Below are 13281 nucleotides of genomic sequence, written 5' to 3' on the forward strand. Positions count from 1 at the left end.
GTTGTTTAAAAAGATAGAAAGGAATAGACTGAGTAATTACAGGCCAGTCAGTCTAACCTCAGTGGTGGGGAAATTATTGGAAGCCATTCTGAGGGGCAGTATTAATTGTCCTTTAGAAAGGCACGGATTAATCAAGGACAGTCAACATGGATTTGTTAAGGGAAAGTCGTGTCTGACTAACTTGACTCAATTTCTTGAGGAGGTAACAAGGAGGGTCGATGAGGCATAGAATGTAAGAGCAGGGAGTTTATGCAAGAACTGTATAAAACACTAGTTTCGTCACAGCTGCAATACTGCGTACAGTTCTGGTCACATTACAGGAAAGATGTGATTGTACTAGAGAGGGTACAGAGGAGATTTACGAGGATGTTGCCAGGACTGGAGAATTTTAGCTATGAGGAAAGACTGGATGTTTCTTGTTTTCATAGGAACAGGAGGGTTGAGGAGAGATTTAATTGAGGTGTATAAAATTATGAGGGGCCTAGATAGAGTGGATAGGAAGGACCTAGTTCCCTTAGCAGAGAGGTCAATAACCAGAGGGCATAAATTTGAAGTAATTGGTAGAAGGATTAGAGGGGAGCTGAGTAGATTTTTTTTCACCCAGAGGGTGGTGGGGATCTAGAACTCACTGCCTGAAAGGGTGGTAGAGGCAGAAACCCTCACCGCATTTAAAAAGTACTTGGATATGCACTTGAAGTGCCGGAACCTACAAGGCTATGGACCAAGAGCTGGAAAGTGGGATTAGGCTGACTCGCTCTTTTTCGGCCAGCACAGACACAATGGGCCGAATGGCCTCCTTCTGTGCCATAAATTTCTATGATTAAGTCAGTTTTCCACTTCTTGTAGCATGACACTGTGATTAAAAATTTGTCCCACTACCCACACAATTGAGCACAGAGAAGGTAATGAGAAATAAAAAAAATATTTTGCAGTCACTTCACTTGGCTTCACCTCTCCACACTTGGCTTGAAGTTCAACTGCTCACATGAACCTGGATCAATAAGGACAGTTGCATAGTGCTGAGGATCATTGGAACTCATGTAATAATGTGATGATGGACTCAGTATAAAGGACATCCTGGGTAACTCTGGACACCTGTTTCAAATGTGGTATTTAAAATTCGCTAATTCAATTGGACTTGTCAAAGACATGAGTTTTGGATTGAGAATAAATCTGGTATCAGCCATTTTCGCAAAGGCAATGTCAAAAAAAAATCTTTAAGCTCACAATGATCTGAAAGTTGTCATGTCTACCCCATTCTTCTCAGACCTCCATCTGCAACACACAGTTGCTCCAGAGTGTGGTGCATCATGCAAGGTTTTACAGTTGCATGATGCACCACACAGGAACCTGGAAAAGCAGTTAGCTCAAATATAGCCACTAAACTAGTACAACAACACACATCAAACGCCACTGCCTTTAGAGATGATGAATTGTTCATCCATTTCATTCAGCCGTCTATCAATGTGATTAAATTAATTTCTGATTTATTCAGCTCTTACCTGGAAGCCATTTCTGAGTAACTTGGTTACAATTGCATTGGCCTGGCCAATGTTCCAGCCTCTGACATTACCCAGGCTTGGCAGGGCTTGCTCCAGAGTGTTCCCATCAATATCTCCAACCTGTGACACTGATAGTCCAACAGCTGTTTGTCCCAAAGAATTCAAAGTGCTGACTGAAAAGTTGTCAATTTTGCTCACTAAAGCTATCGACAGCTGAAAAAGAAACAACTATCCTTAATACTGGATGTCTTTTTGAGCGTACGTTTCAAGTAGTCACAATTTTTTGCAGCGAATCTTTCCTACTTACCTTCAGTTGTTCATCTGTTGGACCTTCTGCAGGTAACGTTCCATTGGCAGTTGTGTTAGGTGGCACGTTCAGCCCACACACTTGGTTTATCTTTCCGATTACAACCAAGACTTGCTGTGCAGTCAAGGACTGAAGTAGATTAGTGTCGGTAATGAAGCAAACCAGGGAGTTTGGCAGACTGTAAAAGAATGTCACAGATTGTATTAGTATATCTTTCAGAACAGCACCCGAGAGCTACAGGAAGATTTTTAACAATTATGGGGCGCTAAATTGGGCCGTGTCGTGTCCATTGTTTCGGCGCTGCACGGCCTCTCCGACATCCAAGATGGTGTCTTCCAACCAGACGCTTCCTCTCATCCTGACACATTACCACTGTTTCAAGCCGCTCACCCACAACTCACAGGCCCCACACACCGGCAGCTATTCAACCATGACAGGCACAAAACCTAGAAACACGTCCCGCTTTCTTGCAGAAGGTGGCGCATATCAAGAGGCAGCCACCTCCTCCTGCAAGAAGAGGAGTTACCGCAGGTGCAGATAACGAATGCTGGAATCATGTAAAGTCGGGAGAAAATGGCTTCAGTGTGCAATGCTGATTTAAACTGATAGGCACCATTTTGGAACTTAATGCTCAACTCAACGCACAGTCTTAACCCCAACCATCTGAACATGTCTCGAAGTGCATGGAGGAACCCCCACCGGCGCTATTTAAAAGGGACCATGCAGAATATACAGGTTAGTGGCTAGATTATTGACTCTGGCTGCAGAGAAATTTGTAACTGTTTTTGGAGGTCTCCTACACTTGAATACTTGGACGCGGGGACATAGCCTAACATTTAGAGCCAGGACGTGCAGGAGTGAAGTTAGGAGGGTAGGAGACGTTTGGAACGCCTATTCTGCAGACAGCAGTTGATGCTAGCTCACTTGTGAAAGTTAAATCTGAGATTGATAGCTTTCTGTGAACCAAGGGTATTAAGGGATATGGGGCTACGGCGGGTATATGGAGTTAGGTCACAGGTCCACCATGATCTCATTGAATGGCGGAACAGGCTTGACGGGCTAAATGCCACTGCCAATTGCTGCCACTTGATATGCACCACCTTCTCCTGCAAGAAAGTGTGTCTGGGTGATATGCTTGTCATAGTTGAATAGCTACCAGTGTGAGTGGCTTGTGAGTTGTGGGTGGGCGGTGGTAATGTGTAAGGGTGAGAGGGAGTCTGGTTGGAAGAGTTGAGTACTGATAGAAAGAGTTTGTTGGTATGTGGGGGATGGGGGGTGTCGTGCATGATGGTTGGTAGGAGATGCCACTTGACAGTTGACCTCACTCACCTTGACCACTCATGTCAAAGCACTGAACTTCTTCCTGCACTGCATCCATGTTCATGATGCTGTGTGCCTGTCATTGACTTCGTCCCCCGCTGTCTGGAGGGCCTCTTGCCCCCCCCCACCCACCCCCACTGCGGATATAGGATGTCCCTCTTTCTGTCCACCTCTTGCACCAAAGTCTCTAGTGCATCAGCAGAGAACATGGGTGCATGCAGATCGGCAGATTGGTGAGGTCTGGGGTGCAGATTAGCGGACGTGGGATTTAGTAGTGCGCATCGTTCATTCAATGTTTTAACATAACTCATCAGTATGTAAACATAGGGATCGGATCTGCATCTGTGTTTGACGTGTGCAACACTGTGCAGACCGTAGACTGTTATTTTCAACAAATAACAGGAACCAGCTACCTTTAAGAGATTTCGAAGAAACATCCTCCCTTTAAGAGACTGAGCTCCTTCTGGTGGTGGAAAGGGCGAATTGCTTTGATCCCACGTGCAAGGCCTGGAACGCTGATTGCAGGTAAGTCCTCGGTTGGGCTGAATCTTGCATCCTGCCTGCGCAGGGGTCTTTGGGCGTGGGGTAATAGCACACCACGTTACCTATGCCCAAAACGGCCGCTATCAAATTTTTCCCCCAAGATGTTTAAATAATTTCCCAGAGTGTTGAAGAATATTTTACAGTGGTTCATCACCCACTCCCATCTCAAACTGTATATTATCTCCATTGCCCATCTTACCCTGTGTTTTCCACAAAAATACTTCATTTTGATTCAAAGTTGAAATAACTTTTTTTATGTAAAAAGAACTGAAATTAAGATAAAGAGTACTCTTTCTCTCTGTCTCTCCCTCTTTCTGTCTCACAGATGTCAGTAATTAGAATGTTTACATCTTTGAACAGTCAATAAAGCAAAGCTGATAGAGACTTGGGCCTTGAAATTCTGCAGCGATCTGCTCCCACCAACTTTAAGCTATTTTTTAATGCATTAAGTCTTTAAAAAATGTTACTTTTAAGTTTTTAACTCTGTTCTTTTTTAATGTGCTTCCAGCAATTTTTTTTTATTCGTTCATGGGATGTGGGCGTCGCTGGCGAGGCCGGCATTTATTGCCCATCCCCAATTGCTCTTTGAGAAGGTGGTGGTGAGCCGCCTTCTTGAACCGCTGCAGTCCGTGTGGTGAAGGTTCTCCCAGAGTGCTGTTACGTAGGGAGTTCCAGGATTTTGACCCAGCGACAATGAAGGAACGGCGATATATTTCCAAGTCGGGATGTTGTGTGACTTGGAGGGGAACGTGCAGGTGGTGTTGTTCCCATGTGTCTACTGCCCTTGTGCTTCTAGGTGGTAGAGGTCGTGGGTTTGGGAGGTGCTGTCGAAGAAGCCTTGGCGAGTTGCTGCAGTGCATCCTGTGGATGGTACACACTGCAGCTACAGTGCGCAGGTGGTGAAGGGAGTGAATGTTTAGGGTGGTGGATGGGGTGCCAATCAAGCGGGCTGTTGTCCAAACTCAGGCCACCTGCTCTGGCTGCCCATTCCACATTCCCCTCAGGCCTTTGTCCTCTTGCCTGCGGGCATCCTGCACTCCCACCCCCACTTCAGCCTTCAGCCCCTGATGGACCATTTCCCATGTGCCCACTCTTCTACTTCCCCGCAACCCCTGCCCAACAATTTTAGAATGCAGTTTCTTTCTATTTGTTTCAGATCCATAAAGATTATGAACAGAATCTCCCATTTCACAACTCATGTTGGGAAAATATGAACCATCAAAGGCGTACCTTGAAACCTTAACATTTGGATTGTTTTTAAGCAGCAACGTGAGGAAGGCCTTTGAGATTTCAGTGGATAACGTCAGATTTGCGAGAAGTGCCAGGTTTTCAGGGTTTGCAGTGAATTCTTGAAGCTGTACAAAGTTTGGGAGAAATTAGAAATATTGACCCAATGATGTAATGTTCTTTCTATTTTCTAAACAATGAAACGTTAAGGTTCGTGTTGCTGAGACACACAATTGTAGTGAACATGGATTCGAACACTCCACAGTGGCATTAGTGCCAAACTCCGAACATAAAAGCCGACAGGGGTATAAATTCAATTTGGGGGGTCACGCAAAATGGGCGATCGTGAAGGGAGCTCATTTTGCACCCCGCCCAATTTTCATTTCCATTGACTTCAAACGGGTTGCCAATTCGCTATCTCCTGGTTTGCACCACTACCCAACATGGATTTGCATCCCATAGGAAGCAAACTATTAAATTAGTTTCAACATAATTCAGAGCAGATTTTTCATGTAATCGGACCTTCATGTAACCAGATCTTTGAGAACAGTTCAGTTCCCCAGAGAACCCAATCATTTACCATCCCAATCTTGGAGTAAAAGGAAAATACGTACCTGTGTTTCACTATCAGAGAAAGACTGAAGATCAGCCAGTGATATTTGGTTCATATATAGTCCCAGATATTGAGCAAACCAAGCAGTGGAGTTCAGGGCTGGATCATTCACATTATAGCATTTCGGTTTGGGACCTGTTACATAAAATAATTCTATATTAACTCTAAATAAAATCATGTCTCAAATTTTTAAAAACATGTTACAAATTCCTCACAATTTTTTCTGCCAAAAGGGATTCTCACCTCCCTCCTCGAGAATTATTGCAAAATTTAAAACAATTTTCTCCCCCCCACCCCATGATAGTGACTCTTGCTGGGGTACAGTTCCATGGGTGTCAGCGGCCTGGCACTACTCTGTAATTTTTAACGAGTGTCAGCAGGCTTCTTGATTGCAGAGGGCATCACAACTCAGCTGAGTCCTGTCTTCACTGCTCAACCACTCAGGCACCATTTGCAGTAAAGGTCCCCGGATGGCGATGAGCAGTGAGAACCTTGGCTGATTTTTCACTTCCCTCGTCTAAGGCAAGTAACAATGGAACCACTTCTGAGGCTTTAAAACAAAAGAGTGTAACTTCACCTTGTTGTAGATAAACTTTGATCCCACTGTAGATTTCCTTTTGTTTGTCTGAGGTAAAGTCACTGTAACGAGCACTCAACGTTCTCACACTAAAGGTGAAATTTAATAACATTTTAGAATTTCATCGTCAGATCGAGTTCAATTATTGAAAAGTTCAATTTAAAGCAATGCAATAGAAATGAAGATATTAATTGATAGAAGCAAAAGAGTACACCATTCCCAACCTTCAAGAGAGTGTGTGTGTGTGTGTGTGTGTATGTGTGTGGTGTGTTTGAAGAACCTCATTCTCTCCTTTCCTCTCGTCCTGAGTATAGATGATGTTCACCCTGGGCATTAAATATTCTTTGTCAAACCATATGACTGTAACTGTGAAGCTATCATTCAGCTGTAGCAATGCAATAGAAATGAAGATATTAATTGATAGAAGCAAAAGAGTACACCATTCCCAAACTTCAAGACAGAGAGTGTGTGTGTGTGTGTGTGGTGTATTTGAAGAACCTCATTCTCTCCTTTCCCCTCTGTCCTGAGTATAGATGATGTCCACCAGCAACCTAGACATTAAATATTCTTTGTCAAACCATATGACAGTTTCACAGTTACAATCATTCAGCTGTAGCGCTCTGCTGATGTAATGAGCAAACTAATCCAGGAGAACGATTTACTCAGGACATTGCTAGAATTTGCTCGTGTGAAGATAAATTCGGAATGGATGCGACTGTACTTACATTTTCCTGTAGGAAAGGCACTGCACTCTCAGGGTGATGTTGGAAGATAAAAGTGGGGTGGTGATAAACGGAAGATATGGAGTTAGTCTGACATTAAGCCATTGATCCACCTCTGTGTCATTGAGTGCAGGCAGGCTGTTGACAAACTGAGGCCACAGACCCTCTATGATGGCAGCTCGGTTGGCCGCTGACAGATTACTCTGCAATAGGAAAAGGAAATAGTCTTGTTTTGAAACCATATACTGCAAATGTAACATGATGATAAAGATTACCTCAGCTTCCCCTGTGATTCTACCAAGTAGATCCATTAGTGAAGATTAATTTTCCTAAACTGGAAACCAGGACTGAGCATTTCTTACTGTAGGGATAAAATTTGGATTAAGTGATATAAAGTGCTGGGCCCCAATTCGCCGGTATAAAACGGTCTGAAAAGGTACCATTCAGTCTTGTTAGGCTGGAAACAAAACACAAAGCACCATGGGATACTTGACTATGTTAGCCTTTTTCAAACTAACAGATAGGTTTAGCTGACCAAGGACATTCTAAGCTTCACTTCAGGAATGTTTCGAAGGGGTCTGTTCCTGAGAAGAGATAACAGTACAAAGGCGTATTGATAAAACATCTGCTGATGGTCTGGGAAAGGAGTCAGTTGGTTGCATAATTCAATAGAGCTTTGTAGTCAAGCAGGCCATGAAGATACCTCCCTATAGTGATAACAAGGGTAAGAGATAGCTCAAGAATGCGAAGTTGGAGTGAAGCCTCTGCAGCCTATAAGCTTTTCACAGTGGGTACTCAAGTTCAAAGGCCAGGCCTAGTAGCTGATTGATTAACCCCATAAACTAATGATGTATTAATATTTCCATGTACACACCCTCATTAGTAATTAGTGGGTGTTGTCTAATAAACTATATAAACTAAGTTGTATTCCTTTGAGAACGAGGTCTCCAGCTGGGGTGGCTGAGATTGGTCTCCCGTGTACACTCGTAATAAACTATTGATCCGGGTAACACCTGAGTCTGTTAGTTCTGTTTTACCTTCCAGATTTTCCTCGCTTACAGTTACCATCAGTTAGGCTTTGGAGGGAATGAAATTACCATTCTCTGATTCTGATCCACGAGCTTAAATTGTAACCACCACACTCCCCATAGCCCCCCAGTCTCCCCATCTCCACACCCCCGGCACTGTTGGTGAGTTTTCTTGTGTGAGTGTGATCTCACTGTTAGTGCTGTGGATGAGATATTTTGTCCAGTCACTGCATCTGTGGCCCTGATTTTTACTCAGAGCCGGGAAGAGTGCTGGGGGGAAATTTTTCAGACGTGAAATCCTGCAGTAAAAAATTAGCAGGTCAGATTCCGCCATCGCAACTTATTTGAAGGATTACATTGTATCTTCCAGGTTTCGCGCCCGGCACCCTGCCTTTTGCATGGGGGAGGTCAGGGAGAGATCAGAGTCTTCGGGGTTTGTATGGGGTAGCGATCGCGGGACGGTTTGGGGGAAGTCGGAAATTGTGGGTGGAGAGAGGGAAGTCAGACATCATGTGGGCGGGGGGGGGGGGGGGGGTCTCGGCTGATCGCGGGGTCTTTAAAAGGTACGCTTGGTGAGCCGTGGGGAAGCACTCGTGTTCCTCCTGGCCCACAAATAGTGCAATAAAGGGACCTACCTCATCGATCTGGCCCTTCTCGCCTCCATTACACTGGAGAGATTCATGAGACCTGGGAAACCTGTGCTGGAGGTGTTAAATCTGAAAGTCTCTTAAAATCAATTTAAAAAGAGTTAATTAACATCTCATAATGACGTTAATTGCTCCGATAACTATCCACCTGCCTGCACTAATTAGGGACCCGTCCCCAGCGAGTAGGTTACTCGCACGCATCGAAACGCACCTCTGATAAACTCGGAAGTGGGCGCATTGGAGCCGGGTTGTGGTCCTGCGGGAAAAATAATTAATTTTAACTTTCCACCCTCCCCCAACCCACCCATTCTTCGGGGTTAAAACTCCCCCCTTGTATTTGACAATGCAAAATCATGCAAAACATTGATGTGGTCCCCAGATTTCTGCCAGCTGAGGATGTTGTGGATCAGAAATGGGCAGAAGAGAAAAAAAATTCCACAATCCTTGCACACCCTGCTATACCTTGTCTACGTGCACTTGTTAATGTACAGGCAAAGCATCCAGACCTTCATTGACACACATCCTTGTCTTCCGATTAAAGAGGCACTTAGACCTCCGATAAATACTCGAGGATCACAGCCCACACACACGCTGCTCCGGAGTAACAGGCACCATTTTGTTTAAACCACTACAGTTTATCTACATTACATCCTGTGATCGGAAAAGTAAAAATAACATTTGCAGCTCACATCTCGGCTTTTTTGATTAAATTCATCTGTAAATATAGCCAGATTCTGGATGGGTTGGATATGGATTAACACTGTGGTCAGAATCTTGTTGTCATTGATGAATCCAGGCCTGCTCAGCACATCAGCCAAATCACTGGGATCAGTGACATTCAACACCTGTAGAAACACAATAGGGAATTTCTCAACTTCATGTAAATAACCAGAAGCAGACTGTGTAAAACAGCTGAATGCACGGACACCACCAAATTAAACTTGTAAAATATCAGTGACAACCACGGCCACTGTTAATCCTGTTATCCTGTAATGTGTTACAGATGAGTTTGACTTGGCTTCACACTCACAAGCTTGGTCCTGAGTAGTTCACAATGCTGACTCAACCCCCAGGGGAGGTGCTGGTTGGACATAAGGGGCTTCTTCTCAGGGCAACAGGGAAAATAACAGAACTGGTCAATGTGCAGCACTACTGTGCTCGTTGTAGAAATGTGTCACACAGTGCTTGCACAAAGGTAACTTCCCTGGTCTCTCAGTCACCAACTAGCACATTGTGCAGGAGTCTGAAGGATGGGAAAATATTATTTTTTCCCCCATGAAGCTGTTTGGTAAAATACCCTGGACCTATTTTCTGCTCAAGCGGGCGAGTTTCTAACGCACTTCGCAATCCAGCTGCCCAAAACTTGCCGGGAGTTCAAATCAGACCCAGTGTTCTCGGGCTTCATCCAGGGTAAGACACACTCAAAAACTGCCTGATTCATTGCAGCTGCAACTGGAATGTCAGGTAAGTAATACTGACCTGCAAACATAAGACACCCACCCCATTTCACAAGAGCAATCGGTTTGTTTTTACCTCAACAACACGATTGGAAGGAAGCAGGAAAAATGCATCCGTCAGAGTTAACAACTCGGAGAACTTTTGGAAATAGCTGTTCAGGTAGAGAACAAAACTGTTGTTTTCATAACAACGAAGTGGGAATGCTGGGAGAAAAACAGAAAATATTCCGTCAATTTGCAAACATAGGTGTCAACGTCTCATTAATTATAAACATCTGAAAACCAAACTATGCAGCATGGTAACGTAGGTAGAGTAATTGAATAACTGATCATTAAAGTATCAGAACCAAAACCTCATTTCATGTTCTCCTTCGTTCACAGCTGCCTTTCTAGCCTACCTGTGGTGTTGAGGTAACCAAGGATCCACACTTTCAGCACAGTCTCTCTTTTTCCACTTGGCATCTCCCTAAATCCATGATTGAGTCCTTTTAAGCTAAATGGATAAACATTGATAGTTATATTTATTAGATGTCAGATCTATAGTAATTTTTCCTCTGGCGGAGAACAATATTAGAATCCTTCCCTCATGATGCTCAATGATCAGGTCTGGGGTCAGTAACTGAAAGCTGATCCCAGTATCAATCCCATAGTGATGAACCTCTCACAGGGATCAGTTCCAAAATGGGCTGAAAATTATCCTGTTTTTAGCTCATTTTGTTTCTCACCATTTCTTCAGTATGGAGACACATCTTCTGGAGTATAATTCCACAGCCAAGAGGCAACCTCTGACACATTAGGCTGCTAAAGAAGCCGAGAGACATGGCTGAAATATTTCAGTGTCTGTGACCAGCTCTAAAACAATCTAATTCTTGGGGCTCATACAGCATAGACATGTCAAGCAGAAGTTTTCATACAATGGAGGCACTTCTTGCAGTATCTTACTGGATTCTGAATTACCAGCAGGAAAAGCATGAGGCCGAGACCGAGCAATACTGACACACTGGGCTGTGAAGGAATTTGGGGACAAGTGGAACCTACTTTTAATAATCATTTGAAGACCTTTTACAACAAACTTTTTACATTTTTAAATAATCATTTGAAAATACTTTGCAGAAAAGCAAAAAGCTGAAAACGGCAGTTACGGTCAAGAGGGCCTACCTTAGAGCATTCCTTACTAACCCTACACAATGGGACACAGATAAGCAAAAAGCTGAAAACAGCAGCTGGCTCAAGGGCACCTACCTTTAACCAGTACTTGAAATAACACTTTACAATGAACATAGGCTGAAGAAAAACAGCAGTCAGCTAAAATGTAACGAGCTTTGATTAATATTAATAAGTAAGAATTGAAACCAAGTTATTCAACAAGAGCCTTGTCAACAAGAATGCTCACAGCCAAGATGAAATAATTGGGAAAAATGGTATAAATTCGGAGAGCTCAACTCAAGTTTTTTAGATTCCGTTAGAAGGGCTGAAGCATCTCTCGACTATCAGAGTAAGGTGACTCGATAGTCTTCTACAACTCAGGGATTTAAGGTAAAAGCTACCTTGACAATTGATGGATATCCTGTCTGAATACATTTAACAATTATAATTTTTAACCTTTTTAAGGAACTATTAATGTTGCGATTGACCAGTCTCACCAGCTGTAGATTGCAAATTGTTTCATCAATAAACCTCTGTACAGTTTTTATATATTGTCTCGCAGTCTTCTGTAATCACTAACTCATGAACCCCATCTCCGTACACTCTTTTGGTGAAGAGGTACATCACTGAGGAGAAATCCCCGACCCTCACAATATCCGGGATATTACAATCTGGCTGGAACTTGCTAAAAACGCTATCTGGAGGACAGTAATATTCTCAGGTGGTCCCTTTCCCTTGGGGCGAGAAAGACCAGACCTTCAGACCCAGTCAGTGTCTTTAGGATTTGGCTACCTCGACCTTGGGTTGAGAGTGAATGCCTGAGAAGTACGCCTGATCTGGGATAGTCCCAAAGGGGATAGGATTGTAAAATCACCGCAGGGCAGTCAGCCTCACTTGTGACTGCATTGAATTTGGATCTTGAAACTCCCCCAGTCCGTGTAAGGCAGTTAGTATCAAGTGTGCTCCCTGACTATTAACAATATAAAATGTTTAAATAGAGGCTGCTCTTCCAATTGAATATGCAGCAATGGATTATTGTAAAAGAGAGTAATTCACTCACACTGTCAGGTAACCATCACAGGTTATGTTTCTTGTCAGAAGGTGGCTCAGCACTGACTGGGAAATGCCAGCAATGAACGGCCTGAATCGTTCCTGGAACCATTTTCTAAGGAAACCTGCACTGGTTAACTTTTCATTGGTCTTCACAATCTCCCACAGGACATTCATGAATGTGATCTTCGTCATCAGGGGAACTGATGATGTGTTCAGGGTCTGAAACAAACCATGACATGTGTTTAAACTCAGTAAGTGAAGAGTTTCCTTTACAGATTTCAAAACTGATATTTCCCACGATAGAAGAACTTAAAAAGCAAATTGGAACATTTCTAATCCAAAATATCAGGCAATGAAATCAGACAAGTGTAGGGAACAAAACACTCTTTTCTCACCTGGATCAGCCAGATTACACAGCCTCCACACCATAACAATGAATGGAATTGCATTTATATAACACCTTTCAACTTGCAAGAGCATCTCAAAGAGCTTCACAGCCAAAAGATTACTTTTTGAAATGTGGTCACTATTGTGATTTAGGTAAAATCAAATCCACACAAACATGCACGAGATCTGCACCTGGTAACAGGGTACGTAGAGAGTCACCCACACCCCTACAACCAATGTATGAGCACTCAACAACGATGGATTTAGGACTTCCAATGTTGGTATGTTGGGACTAGGGCAAGGTTAACATCTCCTTCGAGATTTTTTGGACACTTGGCACGAACAGAGGGGTTGATGGGGGCAGAGATCAGTGGGCCTACCTTGAAGGTACGAATGTTAATGCAACAACAACAAGCACATTGTCATAACTATCATAATGCTGAGAAGGAGGTAGAGATTCACAAAGAAAAGAATAGCTCCCTCTCTAACATTCAATGAATGTGGCACCAATGGTTGGCTGCAACACAGAACATCATGTCGGGAATGGCAGCCAACATACTGGTTGCTGTAATATCTGACACAGGGTTCAGTTATAACCAGCCTAATAAATCTGAAAGGAAATTTCATCGGCTTCTAAGGAGGCTGCAGTCAATGTTGAGAGAAGGTATCTATGATTTTGTGCAGCCACTGTGGTCTCTCTTCAGAGTACTGCCAGCCCTGAACACATGCTGGCCATTAGCCTATGTGATGAC

The 13281-nt window shown here is 43.5% G+C and overlaps 1 protein-coding gene across 1 annotated transcript in view; it reads right to left on the minus strand.

The window, feature by feature from the left end:
- Window positions 1-13281, minus strand: part of LOC137340892 (uncharacterized) — a 54978-nt gene that overhangs the window by 34395 nt on the left and 7302 nt on the right. Inside the window, exons 11-20 of the mRNA XM_068003694.1 lie at window positions 12150-12361; window positions 10342-10436; window positions 10020-10147; window positions 9176-9331; window positions 6815-7014; window positions 6090-6178; window positions 5514-5647; window positions 4903-5027; window positions 1810-1987; window positions 1503-1715 (exon numbers count right to left, since the gene is read on the minus strand). Coding sequence (XP_067859795.1) covers window positions 1503-1715; window positions 1810-1987; window positions 4903-5027; window positions 5514-5647; window positions 6090-6178; window positions 6815-7014; window positions 9176-9331; window positions 10020-10147; window positions 10342-10436; window positions 12150-12361 — 1530 coding nt within the window. The remainder of the gene's footprint in view (window positions 1-1502; window positions 1716-1809; window positions 1988-4902; window positions 5028-5513; window positions 5648-6089; window positions 6179-6814; window positions 7015-9175; window positions 9332-10019; window positions 10148-10341; window positions 10437-12149; window positions 12362-13281) is intronic.

The sequence above is a fragment of the Heptranchias perlo genome, chromosome 22 (genome assembly GCF_035084215.1).
Source record: "Heptranchias perlo isolate sHepPer1 chromosome 22, sHepPer1.hap1, whole genome shotgun sequence".
Lineage (NCBI taxonomy): Eukaryota > Metazoa > Chordata > Chondrichthyes > Hexanchiformes > Hexanchidae > Heptranchias > Heptranchias perlo.